Here is a 15,453-nt window from a genome sequence, read left to right on the forward strand (position 1 = left end):
ATCATCAGAAGACCATTAACCCTTCTACTTATGTTCCATTACCTCAGATGTGGTATTCATCTTATCTGAACCACGCCCATGCTTTCTAATTTAATGATATTGTTTGTCTACCACTTTTAACACAAGTCCAAAGAGCTATGCATGCAAAAATGGACGCTAAGCAAAAAAAAAATATTGTTTTTTTTTGTGTGTGTGTGGTGGGGGGGGGAAATGACCAAAAACTTGGCCAAAAAGAGATGGGCACAGAGGAAGAAGGGTTTAAGGGAGGTATTCAACAGGTGACAGGTGATCGCTTTGCCATCATCAGTACAATGAAGGGAGGACGGGATTTATAAGAGGGCCCAAGTCAGAGGAACAGAATTGTAGAGCGTGATTCAGAGGGACGGAATTATAGGGTTAGATGAGATTATAGAGAAAGGGAGGAATGAGGCCATGAGAGGGTTTAAATTCTCACCCTCCTGTTTAAACTGGAAGCTTTGGAGACCAATAAGTGATTAATTTTACAAATTACACAACATCACTAGTCAGTACCAGTCAATTAAAAGAAAACAAAACCTGTTTTTACTCATGTGAAGTAAACAAATTCACCAGTTATCTTGTCCATCAACATGACTCTTTGCCCAGATAAAAGTACAAATTGCCCATCTATTCTACAGTGATTTAAATACATTTAGCCATTAATCGCCATATGCAATAACAATGATCTTAGGTCTTGCAAAGATGTACTTGCTCTGCATTTAATGTATTATTAATAATCATTGATGTAATGTTACCGTCTCAGAAATACAATATACAATTTGCCCACAGCATGTTACATCTTACACAAGTCATTTTGTGAATTGCCATTAGGCTAAAGTAGGGAAAAATAATGGATTCATCAAATGCAGAAACAATATGACAGATCTATCATGATTTCAAAGGTAGAAGTTAAAACATCTTAATAAACAAAAACATTTAAAATGGTGGCACAACTTTTATATAAAAGGGCTAATAACATTAGTATAACTGAGTAAATGCTACTTCATTATATGATTTCTCTTCTTCTCCATTCTTTTTTACACTAATAGAAAAGACAGTGTCCTTTAGGACAGTGACCTGATTCTGTTTAAATGATTTTGATACATGAGGGGCGTCAAGATATCTCTCCTCTGCTGCTACATAAGCAGAAAAGTAACAGTTCTCCCTTCCTCATCAGTATCCTGGTACAGCTTAGGTTAGCTAATATCTAAAAAGTACAGGACCTGAGTGACTTGATTTCTGCTTGACCATGGAAGAAGCTGTTATTTTACTGTGAACTCTAATTATTTTTGTTTGCCTTTTGGGGGTGCGGGGGGGGGAGACTGGGGGGCGGTGGTTGAAGCAGTAAAACTCCACATATGGAAGGATAGTGCTTCATCTTATTAATCTCTATTCAACAGAAGATAGATTTGTGATGGGGAAAGGTCCACTGATGCCTGTTACCAGCCATGACAGCGCTACAGAGATTTACACTGTAGCATCAATCTTGTCAACTAGATACCAAACAGTGACTGCTGGACACTGGGGAAAAGCACAATACTGCTATATATGTGAACTCATTTGTAATGTTGTTGCTTTTTTGATTCATACTTGTATGTCAGGATATTTTCATTGGAACTCACTTTTTGATGAAGTCTCGCTGCCATGTTAGCCACGTGAAGCAGTTTCTGCTGTAAAAGTAGAAAAGCAGAAGCCTGTTAGTAACAGATAAGAGATGCAGCACGCACCTTTATAAGCAGTTGAGAACTAGCCTGTCAGTTGTACTATTTATTTCACATATGATAGTGATTTGGGATGTGATTACACAAATTGGCCATTATGATGCTTAATGTTTAAGTATGAAGTGCCCGAACAGAAAAGGGAATTTGTTACCAGCAAGCCAGGAACCTTCGGGTTCCACAGGTCAACTATCATCCGTAATGGGTTGCATGCAACAGATGGAAAGAGAAAAATTACTGTTATCACACAGTCCAAACTACTTTCATTCTCAGAAAAAGGATATTAGTAGAGTGGATTAATGACAAACACCCAAGGTTAGACTTGCCCTGCTACAACAAACCATTTTACACTACGGCAAAGCTTCCTTCTCATTTCGATCTTCAGTCTAAATAGTCTTATTAGGGTCCTTAGGGAGGACAACAAGACAATTATTTGTACAACTTAAAAGAATACCACTTTAAACCAGTCAATATCAATTCTTAAAATAAATGTTAATTATGTGCTACCTTGTAGAGTTAAAATATTTTAAACCTTGCACTGCACACGCAACAAAAACAGAACCACTAATGATAGCATTCACTACTTGCTTTAGTGGGACTAATTTAGAGAAAGGGGGCAATTTCTGATTGATGATTTGGCCACTTCTTTTATCATAAGATTTTAAGAAGTAAGAGCAGATGTAGGCCTTCAATTATGCTCCACCACTCAACAAGATCATCGTTAATCTGAAAATGGTCAAAATACCACTTTCCTGCCTGCCTTCCCTAAAACCGTGACTATCAAACGTACCTATCAAAAATCCGTCTAACTCAGGCTTGGTGATGTTCAATGACCCAGCCTCCATTGTTCTCCAAGGAAAAGAACTCCACACACAAAGGATCAACAGATAAGAAATTCCTCCTCTCCATCTTAAACGAGGGACCCTTACTTTTAGGCACTGCCGCTTAGTTCTACATCCCCTCACCACGGTCAACACTCTTTCAGCATCAATCCTGTCAATCCCCCTTCAGAATCTTGTGTGTTTCACTCTTGTGTGTCTCATTCTTCCAAGCTTCAATGAGTGTAGGCCCAAGCTGCTCAACCTTTCTCCAAAGGGCAACACCTTCGACCTGGGAATTCTAGTGAACCTTCTCTGCACTGCTTCCAATGCAAGTATGTCACTCCTTCAGTACAAACAAAACTGTATACTGGACTTTTAAGTGCAGGCTCATCAATGCCCTGCTCCAATGCTTCATCCAGGCATTTAACATAGATTGTAAAGTGCTGAAATTCCATCACTGATCATTGCAGTACTGGAATAAGATGGGCAATAAATGCTGGCCAGCCAGCGACGTCCATGACGCATGAATGAATAAAAATACTCCACTAGTTATAGTCCACCAACAAGAAAATGACCCATTTGTCCCTGCTCTCCTGAGAGCCAATCCTCTATCCCTGCTAATCAATCATCCCCAACACCATGAGCTCCTATCTTCTGCACTAGCATTTTTATGCGGCATCTTATCAAATGCCTTTTGGAAATCCAAACATTTACTGATTCCCTTTTAACTATGATACATGTGAAATCCTCAAAATGTTCTAAAATTTTTCAAGCACAATTTCCTTTTCACAAAACCAGCCTCTGTTCTGTGGAAGGGTCACATGGACTCAAAATAGTAACTTTCCTTGCTCCACAGATGCTGCCAGACCTGCTGAGCTTTTCCAGCACTTTCTATTTTTATTTCACATCGACTCTGTCTGATTGCAATAATTCTCTAAATGTCTTGCTTTACCTCCTTTACAATAGATTTTAGCATTTTTTTTCTGACAGGCGTTTTACGGTAACTGACGTATACTTTCCTGCTTTCTGTCTCCTCTTCTCTCAGAGGGGTTACATTTGCCATTTTCCAATCTGCTCGAACCTTTCCAGAACCAAAAGAACATTGGAAGATTACATCTACTATGGCTGCAACCACTTTCTTGAAGATCCTGGATTTATAACTGTTAATTTAATAACATTTTTGGATGTATTCAATCACCTGCTTCTTTCATAATCCAAGAAAATATTTTTCTGGATATCATCAAATTTTGGCTTTTTTTTAATTCATTAATAGAAATAGATGCAGATTGATGCTTTTCTTCTGCAAAGCACAATACAATACTATATCATAAAAATCACTATATGTTTTCAAATGAAAATAAGCCGTATGAGAACAGTTTTACACTTTCAGCATAGAATTGTTTCAAGCAACCAGAAGCACTATGCCAGTCACCTTGTAATTTCAAATAAATACTTATCATATTACTGATTAAGGGTATTGTAAACTACATCTTTGTGTAAAATTATATTAAAAAACCGTACATTAAATTTTTGTAAAATGAAAAATTGGAAACCACTGAGTCAATCTGTTTTAATTGGGTTCCTATGGAATTGCCATACAACTACATTTTTCAATATACGGTCCCAAAGGTCCCATGCACACTTGTAAAATATAGTTCAAATAGCCTGAATTGTTTTTACATTGGAGCATTCACAGGCAGATCAATTACTCCATATACCAGCTTAACTATTAGTGGCAGGAGATGTTACCATACCAAATCATAATCTTTAACTGATCTATGTCACATTCATTCACTAGGGAAATATCGCACTTAAGACACATACTATAAACGTCTGTTTAAAACTACCTTCAAATTCTATGATTTTCCTATCCCAATACAGTTAGCCTTAGTCTTGTCTAAGAATCATTCCTGTGAGAGAAAAGAAATCAAACCTTAATACTTTCCAAGCCATTTCGCTTCTCATATCGATTTCAAGGATAAACAGAATCAATCATTAATAATTACATTAAGAGATGACCTGCAGGTTAATCATATTCCCTGTGACTCCAACTATGGAATTAACAACAGACCTCCTAGGCTATATTACCAATTGCTGAGAAACAATTTTTGATAATTGTCAGAAATTGATGCTCACAATCTGATTTAAAAACAGCAAGTTTAGGGGATTTACAGTTACCGTACATATAATGTAATCTCAGCAACATACAATTTCAGTCAACTTTACAGAGGTTTTACTTTAAAATTCTACAATTAGTGCATATTCCTCATTAGAAAAATAAAAAGTAATATTTTCAGTTGTGTCACATACATCACTGGTAGCAAGGGGTGCAGAGTGGTGAAATTTATTATTTTAAGGATATGCTGATGCAGCTTCTAACGGATGTAGTCATGTTGATTCTCCTTAACACTTTTCTGTTATCATACTTGACAGTTGCCATTTTATTACTGCTAAAGAAAAACCATAAAAACTGATGATTACTCTAAATTGGTAATGCAATTGATTACTACAAAAATCAACCTGCATATAGAATCTAAAGATATTCTAACAATGGTTTTCCAACTCAGTCTGATGTTCTTCATGTACTATGGATAAAAAGTACAATGAACTACACACAGTTCAACTCATGGGAATTGCTGACAGCAACCAATGTCTTCTTTTCAATTCCACCATTTTTCTTTTACTACAACACTTGTACATACACGTTACCATTGAGAACCTCTTGTACTTTTAAAATAATATAGCAGTTACTGCAGAAGTTCATCATTGAATCCTTACAGTGCAGAAGAAGCCTTTTGGCCCATCAAGGCTGCATTGGCAACAATCCCACCCAGGCCCTATCCCTGTAATCCCCTCCAACCTCCCATAATCCTTGTAAGCACCCCCATCCCCCTTTCATTATTTACCCTGCTGATAGTAAGGGCCAATTTAGCATAGTCGATCAACCTAACCTGCACATCTTTGGACTGTGGGAGGAACCGAAGCACCCGGAGGAAACCCATGCAGACATAGAGAGAATGTACAAACTCCATCCACTCAGTCACTCAAGGCCAGAAACGAACCCGGGTCGCTGATACTGTGAGGCAGCAGTGCTAACCACTGTGTCACCATGCTGCCCCATAGAGATGCTTCAAAAATCTAATTCGCAGTGTGGGAAAACACTGCAATCAGTTGTGCTAATTATCTCTCTTTTCCCTACCAATCTGAAACTTTTCTTGCTTTTGAACTGTGATTGATGCCATAATAAATCTACATTTATTCACAGGCTTTACTCAATATTTTGAAATTTAGTACTTATGCTTAGTTTCTCCTACTTCTTCAAATTAAGTGTTCATTTACCATTGTAACGTGCCAAACAAACATTTGGACTCAGAACAAAGGGCAGGATTTTGTTCAACAGTGAAAGAACAGCACCTGCTGTTCATAACACTTGCACTTGCCCAGGCTATGAGATTTTGTACTGGAACGTACTGTAATTAGAAAGCACACAGTGTTCCCTACAGGGATCCTGGGGCTTGAATGAACAGGGCAAGACACTGTGCACCTCCTTAACAATAATAAGCTGCACAGCCTGAACCAGAGAGTGCAAATTTGACTATTTTAATTCAATGGCAAATCAGGTAAAGAAACCAAAGCGAGGGAAATAAAGACAGGATTAAAAGAGACAGAATAAAGGAAAAACAACATTTTTAAGTAATTGAAACATGAAGAAATAAGCTTGCACACTTTTGAACTTGATTTCAAATGTCAGCAATTAAGACTTACCAGGCTGTTAAAAGTCTATTTACATTGGAATGGACAAGCTCTCTGGATATATATCATGAATGTACAGTGCTTTGCACTGTTCCATATACTTCAATGCTGAAGACTCAACAAAATTACTTAGGATGCAGCTTTTGAAAGAGCATGGCAACTTAAACAACAACCTCCTGATTTCCACATATAACTGCCTATGAGAAGTTTCCAGAAGTTGCTATCTGATTTACTCCTTAATAACAGGTGATCACTGAATGTTGGTTGTATCTTAATTGTAGGCATTATCTAGGATTTCACTTGAGTGTATAAAGAGAGACATGCATGGGAACTGTGATGTGACTGATTTAGGAGGTAGATGCTGGTCATGTTTCACTCTGTAAATAAATGTAAGACCGGGTAATTTTTCAGCAATTGCTTTTCCGGGTAATAACACTGATGCTGTAAAATCCAGCTGTCAAGTTTGGTCTACAAGTTAACATTTGAGTAAAAGCTCTCAAAATTAAATTAACAAATGTCATCGCCAGGCTCAAGATATAAACATGAAGGACTTGTATGCCACTTTTGTGGCAACAAAAATGAGGTAATGCCAACAAATGTGAGGTTTTGCATTTTGGAAGGTTTAATCCAAATAGGAAATAAACAGTAAATGACAGAACCCTTAAGAGTAATGATAGGCAAAGAGACCTGGATGTACAGGTACACAGGTCACTGAAAGTAGCAATGCAGGTGGACAAGGTAATCAAGAAAGCAAACAGCATGCTTGCTGTCATCGGCTGGGGCATTGAGTTTAAAAATTGGCAAGTCATGTTGAAGTTTTATAGAACCTTATTTAGGCCGCTCTTAGTGTTCAATTCTGGTCGCCACACTACCAGACAGTTGTGAAGGCTTTGGAGAGGGTACAGAGAAGATTTACCAGGATATTGCTTGGTATGGAGGGCACCAGCTACAAGGCGAGGTTGGAGAAATTTGGTTTGTTCTCACTGGAATGACAGGGGAAACCTGATAGAAGTCTACAAGATTATGAGAGGAAAGGACAGGTTGGATAGTCAGAACCTTTTTCCCAGGGGGGAAGAGTCAATTACTAGGGGGCACAGCTTTAAAGTGCAAGGGGCAAAGTTTAAAGATGTACAGGGCAGACTTTTTAGGGTGGTGGATGTCTGGAACTCGTTGCCGGGGGAGGTAGTAGAAGCAGATACGATGGTAACTTTTAAGGAGCGCTTTGACAAATACACGAATAGGATGGGAATAGAGGGATTTGATCCCCGGAAGGGTAGGGGGTTTTAGTTAATCGGGTAGCATAGTCGGTGCAGGCTTGGAGAGCCAAAGGGCCTGTTCCTGCGCTGTAATATTCTTTGTTCTTTTAGAGAACATTTTTCCTTCATTGCAGAACATTCAAGGTGCAAAGGACAAAAACACAGACTTGCAATGACAGAGTAAAGAAACACATGATTACTGTGGACATTATTACAGCATAAGTATATGTCCACTTCAAGTGACGATTTTAAGCAAGAATGCTGAATAGGAAAGATTAAATTTTATTTAAATAGCTCCCCCAGCAAATCTAACAACAAAAAAAAAGGCCAGCTTTCAAACTTCATTCTGAATTATCTAGTCCCTTGTAGGGGTATTTTAATTTGTCTCAGAGGTCTCTAATTAAGAAGGGGAAAATTACTGACCTGGGATCCTGTTCCTGATTCCCATTGAGTGACCTCAACTGAAAATAGACTGAAGTGGTTGTTGGATGAGAATTGGATCTGCTTTGTCTGTGATGCAATCTGTGGACAAATATCCAGCCAATGCCAACTTTTAAGGATCATGAAAAAATACAGGTACTTACATAAGAGTAGCAGTGGGTTCTTGGCTATTTGATTCCTTGCTGTGGTTTGGATCACGATATATTCAAGAGAAGCACGGAATTACAGAATGTTGCAGTGCAGAGTAGATTTTTGACCCATCATGTTAGGAACAGTTTCTTTCCTCCACCTGAACCACCTAGTCTAATCCCTGCTCACTCCCTACACTGTGTAGTATTCCTCTTTTTCAAGTAACAATCCAATTCCTGTTTAAAGAACCTACAAATTATGCTGCAATAAAGATTTACAGCAGATGATTTTGCACTCTTCCACCTCCATCTGTGGAAAATATTTCAATTTTGGCTACTGTTAGTACTCAGAAAAAAAACATGTAATGCCCTGCTTTGGTTAGATTTATGTAATAATGCACTTTTACAGACTTCATTAGAAACAAAAGGGTATTTACTAATAAGAAAAAAGTATAGAGGCTCGCAGCCAGCATGGCTGCCCTTTGTCCCTTACATGTTTACTGCCAAAGACGGGACTGAGAAAGGAGTCCTAATTAGCCCCCACACCAGGTTACCCTCTTCTGCTGCATTGCTTTTAAAGAGACAATCACAACAAATTAGCACATTCCTCCTCCTTTATACAATCTTACTCAGTTCTAATTCCTAATTTAAAAAGTTGGATAATTAGAAATTGAGTCTTTGAGGGGTTTTGCTGTTTCTTGTAGACTGGTGTAATTCTATAGTTTGAGATACTTCCATAAGTTTGACATCAATAGGAGCTGTATTAATAGGCACTGCTTCTGGCACCTGCAGTTCATTAATACTTGCTTCCAGAGGGTGATCGGTTATGTCTCAAGCAGGTATTTTGGTGCTTACTGGTTCAAAAACATTTCTTGATGGCAACACTGAGGAGTGACTCTCTGCTCCTCAAGTGATCTACATGTTTACTAACAATCTGTCCCTTCTCTCCCTGGCAGGAGTCTGGTCACAGAGATAATAATTCCCAGGATCTGATTTGATCCATGACCGAAGTTTCATATTATGGCACCATGTCATATTATGTAGTTAATATGTTTTGTTTTATTGTTGCAGTGGTGATAGCTCACTGATGAGATCTTGAAGCTTGTGTGTTTAAACATAAACATTTGTATTGGCTTTAATATGTACAGTTCCAAATATAGTCTTGACATTTTTTTTCACAATTTCTACCTGTTACGTGAAGGAACGGTGGCAATGGTCTGTTTCTGGTCGTGTGGCGAAGTTTATTCTCTTTCCAAGATTTCAATTCAACGTTCTTTTGGCACAGTGGTTAGAACATAAGAACATAAGAAATAGGAGCAGGAGTAGGCCATCTAGCCCTTCGAGCCTGCCCCGCCATTCAATAAGATCATGGCTGATCTGTTGTGGCTCAGTTCCACTTTCCCGCCCTCTCCCCATAACCCTTAATCCCCTCTCTTATCAAAAACCCATCAACCCGCTTCTTAAAAATATTTAGCGAGGCAGCCTCCACCACTTCAACGGGCAGAGAATTCCAGAGATTCACCACCCTTTGAGTGAAGAAGTTCCTCCTCAACTCCGTTCTAAACCGCCTCCCCTTTATCTTGAGGCTGTGCCCCCTAGTCCTACTGTCTTTTTGAGCGGGAAGAGTCTCTCCACCTCTATCCTATCCATCCCATTCATCATCTTATACGTCTCAATGAGATCTCCCCTCATTCTTCTAAACTCTAGCGAGTACAAGCCTAGTTTATTCAGCCTCTCCTCATAGCTCAACCCCCTCAACTCCGGTATCAGCCTAGTAAACCTCCTCTGCACTCCCTCCAGGGCCAAAATATCCTTGCACAGGTGCGGCGCCCAAAACTGCACACAGTACTCCAGCTGCGGCCTCACCAATGCCCTATACAGCTGCAGCAAGACCTCCCTACTTTTATATTCAATCCCCCTCGCTATGAAGGCCAGCATCCCATTCGCCTTCCTGACCACCTGCTGCACCTGCAAGCTGGGTTTTTGCGACTCATGCACAAGGACCCCGAGGTCCCTCTGCACCGTCGCCTGCTGCAGTTTTTCGCCACGTAAGTAATAGTCCTTCCTACCATTCTTCCTACCAAAGTGGACCACCTCACACTTGCCAACATTAAATTCCATTTGCCATTTCCTGGCCCATTCGCCCAACCTATCTAGATCCTTCTGCAGACTCTCCACACCCTCCGCACAATTTGCCTTTCCCCCAATCTTGGTGTCATCAGCAAATTTCGACACCCTGCACTGCTGCCTTTCAGTTCCAGGGACCTGGGTTCAATTCTCGGCTTGGGTCACTGTCTGTGTGGAGTCTTCACGTTCTCCCCGTGTCTGCGTGGGTTTCCTCTGGGTGCTCCGGTTTCCTCCCCACAGTCTGGTTAGTTGCATTGACCCAAATAGGTGCCGGAGTGTGGCGACTAGGGGAATTTCACAGTCGCTTCATTACAGTGTTAATGTAAGCCTTACTTGTGACTGATAAATCAACTTTACCTTTTCATTGATCAATTTATCATATTGGTTCTTATGATTTTCTATTAGTGAGACCATTTCAGCAATCCTGTTCTGGCATGCAATCTCAGTTTATGTCTGAGTTGTTGATTCTGCTGTCAATTTCAATGCTTTTACCTCTTCAGTTAATTTCTCATGGTCAAGCTTCCCCTCTCCAAGCTCGTTGTCCCAATTCAATTTCTCACTAGGCTTCTTATTTTCTTGCTGCTTTTTTTCATGGAGCTCAGCTTATTCCATTTTGTCTCATTAATTTCTCCTTTCTCTTTTGTAAATTTTTGCAACCACCACACCACCCCCCCCCCCCCCACCCCGACCAAAGTTTGCTGTCAGTTATTTCATTTTGTTGTGTAATTGTTTAAAATTCTTTTTGCTGATTCATCATAGATAAATAGATCATAGAATCCAATAATGCAGGAAGCGGCCATTCGGCCCATAGAGTCTGCACAATCCTGACCTGTTCCTATCCATATAATCCCATGCATTTCCCCTAGCTAGTCCCCCTGACACAAAGGGGCAATTTAGCGTGGCCAAATCAACCTAACCCATACATCTTTGGGCTGTGGGAGAAAACCCATGTAGACACAGGGAGAATATGCAAACTCCACACAGACAATGACCCAAACCAGGAATTGAACCCGGGTACCTGGCGCTGTGAGGCAGCAGTGCTAACCACTGTGCTGTCCATTATGTTGAATAGTTCCTAGATTCTTTTGAAGTCTTTAATTTCTGTGTTTCTTCTGAGTGTAATCTATTATCTTACTGGACACATACATTTTATAAATGGAACCTTCGTTTCTACTTGTCTTAACTTCAACTAAATCCTTTTGGCTTCACTGTTGGCAAGTCTGTCTCTGACAAAGTGTTGACTTACTTCCATTCTGCAATCCTCTCATTCTGGGGTATTCCATTGCCACTTCCCTGAGGTCTTCATAGCTTATGGACCATTTTTGAGAGTTGCCCTCATCTGGGGTCCTCTCCAATTTTCCTGTCTGTAGCAATTTAGCCAATTGCCTCTTTCCAACATTCTTCATTGTGCACTAAACGAAAGGACCTCACCTGCGGCTTACAATCAGGTAGTCTTCTTGTCAGGACCTACAACAGCCGGTCCAGGTAGAGTAACAGGTTTAACAACACCAGCCAACCATTTCTGGTCCATAGAATAACAGGTTTAAGGGCCTCAGCTAACCATTTTCCATTGGGCGAACCTCCACTCGTTCAACAAGGGAGATTGTACTCCACCAAACCGATGGAGAGATCTATTTGTGGTCCCCTGTGGCTGTCCTGACAATCATAACACTATCCTTGGCTGTTTGTTCCTTCTTGCTGCATTAAGTACATTGCTACTTTAAATGCATTATCACTTTAAGACTGTCATTTTTTTTCACTTAACTGTCTGCAGCTGCTGGCTGGTTCTCTCTCTATTTTCCACATGCTTTAGGAATTTTGGCACAAAGTGGCTGTTTTTTTTGAATTTTTAAAACTTCACTTTTACTGATAGAAACTCCTTTTGGTGATCTTTGCCATTTTTACTTTCCCTGGCCTCCTGCAAAATAATTTTTTTTCTTCTCATGGTAGAATTCATAGAATCCCTACAGTGCAGGAGGTGGCCATTCAGCACATTGAGCCTGCACCAACAATAATCCCACCCAGGCCTATCCTCATAATGCCGGGAATTTGCCCTGCTAATGCCTCTGACACTAAGGGGCAATTTTTTTAGCATGGACAATCAACCTAACCCACATACCTTTGGACAATAGGAGGAAGCCGAGGCAACCGGAGGAAACCTTGCAGAGATGGGAAGAACCTGCAAACCCCACAGAGGCCAGAACTGAAACTGGGTCCCTGTTGCTGTGAGGTAACAGTGCTAACTACTGTGCCATCATTTTTTTTGTGCTATTTCCTACCCTCAATTTCGCTGTAAGATCCCGTCGTCTGTGTGGGGCAGTTGCTTTTTTAGAAAACCTTTTAGCTTCTTCTTTTCATAACACGTCAAGGAGCTCTCTTCTTTTATAAACTTCAGAACGTCTCTGTTTGAAGTCCACGAGGGGAATGGGAGCTCGTCAGGTTTTGCTTGTTTTTCCCCATGCTCAAAACACCCCCATCAACTCCTTAGGACACTCTTTTCTCTTCCACTCAAAGCTTGTTTTCTGCTTTCTCTTTCCCTCTTCAAAAAAAAACTTTGCAATAATTCTTTTCTTTTTCACTTAAGTTCCACTTTTCCTTTTTTCAAACTCAAAGCCAAACCCTTGGTTCTCAAGGATATCTCCCTTGATTTTTATTTCCTAAATTTTTGGCTGCACCAGCTAATTCAGGTTAATTTTGCATATGCCCCTCAGTGATCCTCATGGACTGTTTTGCCTGCAACGCAAGAGGAGGTGCTTTTCTACAGTTCACTCACCCTTCTTGTGGATTCTAACCCTGGAGTCTTGCCGTGTCCTCTCTATTGCCCATGCAGCTTGGAACTGTCTATCTTTTTTGATTCTATATTACTTAGGGACTGGCAATATCTCAACATCTCAAATGGGTCCACTCACCCAAAGAGAGACATTCAGTGTTTTTTTCAGTCTTTGACTAAAACAAGATACTCAGATGTGTCGGGCCAGAGGCAGTGTCATCATAAGCCTATTCTCGTTGCCAGATACGATCTAAGGAGATTCATTAAAGAAGCTAAAAGACAATACCAGGCCAAGCTAGAGTCCCAGGCTAGCCGCACCGACTCCCGCCAACTATGGCAAGGTCCGCAAGATATAACAGGCTACAAGATGAAGGCATGTAAAATCACCAGCTCCAACGCACCCCTCCCTGATGAGCTCAATGCACTCTAAGCCTGTTTTGAACAAGAGGTCAGCGAGAGCCCTCCGCCCTGGTTGAACCTGTTTCTGGGATCTCCATTGCAGATGTCAGAGCAGCTTTCTTGAAGGTCAACCCCGGAAAGCAAGTGGCCTGGATGGGGTACCCGGACATGCATTCAAAACCTGCATGGATCAGCTGGCAGAGGTTTCACAGACATCTTCAACTTCTCATTACAACAATCTGAGGTCCCTATCTGCTTCAAGAAGATGGCCATCATCCCAAAACTTAAGAAAAACCAAGCAGCATGCCTTAATGTCTATCGGCCAGTGGCTCTGACATCCATCATTTTGAAGTGCTTCGAAAGATTAGTCATGGCATGAATCAATTCCAGCCTGCTGGACTACCTGGGTCCATTACAGTTTGCCTACTGCCGCAACAGATCCACAGCAAACGCCATTTCCCTGGCCCTGCACGCATTCCTGTAACACCTAGATAACAAGGACACCCATGTCAGACTCCTATTTATTCACTACAGCTCAGCCTTCAACACTATTATTCCCACGAAAGTCATCTCCAAACTCCGTGGCCTGGGCCTCGGTACCTCCCTCTGCGACTGGATTCTGAACTTTCTAACTCACAGACCACAATCAGTAAGGATAGGCAACAACACCTCCATGATCATCCTCAACACCGGTGTCCCACAAGTGTTCTCAGCCCCCTACTATACTCCTTATACACCTATGATTATGCAGCCAAAATTCCCCTCCAATTCAATTTTCAGGTTTGCTGATGACACCACCGACGAGACAGAGTACAGGAATGAGATAGAGAATCCGGTGAACTGGTGCAGCAACAATAATCTCTCCCTCAACGTCAACAAAACGAAGGAGATTGTCATCGACTTCAGGAAGCTTAAAAGAGAACTTGCCCCGTCTACGTCAATGGGGACGAAGTAGAAAGGATCGAGAACTTCAAGTTTCTAGATGTCCAGATCACCAATAACCTGTCCTGTTCTCCCTATGCCAACGTTATTGTTAAGAAAGCCCACCAATGTCTCTACTTTCTCAGAAGACTAAGGAAATTTGGCATGTCCGCTATGACTCTCACCAACTCTCACCAGATGCACCATAGAAAGCATTCTTTCTGGTTGTATCACAGCCTGGTGTGGCTCCTGCTCTACCCAAGACCGCAAGGAACTACAAAAGGTTGTGAATGTAGCCCAATCCATCACGCAAACCAGCCTCCCGTCTATTGATTCCGTCTATGCTTCCTGCTTCCTCGGTAAAGCAGCCAGCGTAGTTAAGGATCCCACGCACACCAGACATTGTCTCTTCCACCTTTTTCCTTTGGGAAAAAGATACAAAAGTCTGAGGTCATGTATCAACCAACTCAAGAACAGCTTCTTCCTTGCTGCTGTCAGACTTTTGAATGGACCTACCTTGCATTAAGTTGATCTTTCTGTACACTCTAGCTATGTGTAACACTACATTCTGCACTCTCTCATTTCCTTCTCTATGAATGGTATGTTTTATCTGTACAGTGAGCAATAAACAATACTTTTCACTGTATGTTAATACACATGACAATAATAAATCAAATCATGGGGAGTGAATAGCTTCCAGTTGCTTTTGCCATGGAAATGCCTCAGCCAATCAGAATCAACTTGCTAAGCAAGCAGCACCATTTTTTGCCTGCAGTATACATTGTTGTGAATGCCTGAGTTTTCATGTTTTTGTTCTGTACTAATGAGTACAAAACAAAAAGCTTCAGCAATATGTCTCTAGTTTACTTTGGTGAATCCTTTAAAATGAAGGAACTTTTTTTATTCCTTTACATTTGTAATAGCTATTTCTAGCAGTTAATATTTTTCAAAGATCACAAAATAGACAGTGGAAGTGTTAACATAATACCACTGTATTACAAAAAAATAGTAATTTAAATGCAGAATTAACAGAGCATATCCCAATCCTCAACTTTTTTTTTGAAGCCGGCATCATCATCATAATTGCATCAGCTGCACTGG

At 40.6% G+C, this 15,453-nt stretch overlaps 1 protein-coding gene across 9 annotated transcripts in view; it reads right to left on the bottom strand.

Annotated features, from left to right (window-relative positions):
• Positions 1–15,453, bottom strand: part of LOC145354384 (methylated-DNA--protein-cysteine methyltransferase-like) — a 370,957-nt gene that overhangs the window by 327,999 nt on the left and 27,505 nt on the right. For 4 of the 9 annotated variants that reach the window (XM_080205619.1, XM_080205617.1, XM_080205620.1 and 1 more), the window contains exon 2: positions 1,641–1,688. In XM_080205619.1, coding sequence (XP_080061745.1) covers positions 1,641–1,664 — 24 coding nt within the window. In that variant the 5' untranslated portion in view covers positions 1,665–1,688. Of the gene's footprint in view, positions 1–1,640; positions 1,689–1,890; positions 1,943–4,404; positions 4,468–4,867; positions 5,008–15,453 lie in introns of those variants that run through there. The other 5 variants (XM_080205622.1, XM_080205621.1, XM_080205623.1 and 2 more) reach the window with 3 other exon arrangements.

This window comes from Carcharhinus amblyrhynchos, chromosome 17 (assembly GCF_965287045.1).
Source record: "Carcharhinus amblyrhynchos chromosome 17, sCarAmb.v2.hapA, whole genome shotgun sequence".
NCBI classification, from domain to species: domain Eukaryota; kingdom Metazoa; phylum Chordata; class Chondrichthyes; order Carcharhiniformes; family Carcharhinidae; genus Carcharhinus; species Carcharhinus amblyrhynchos.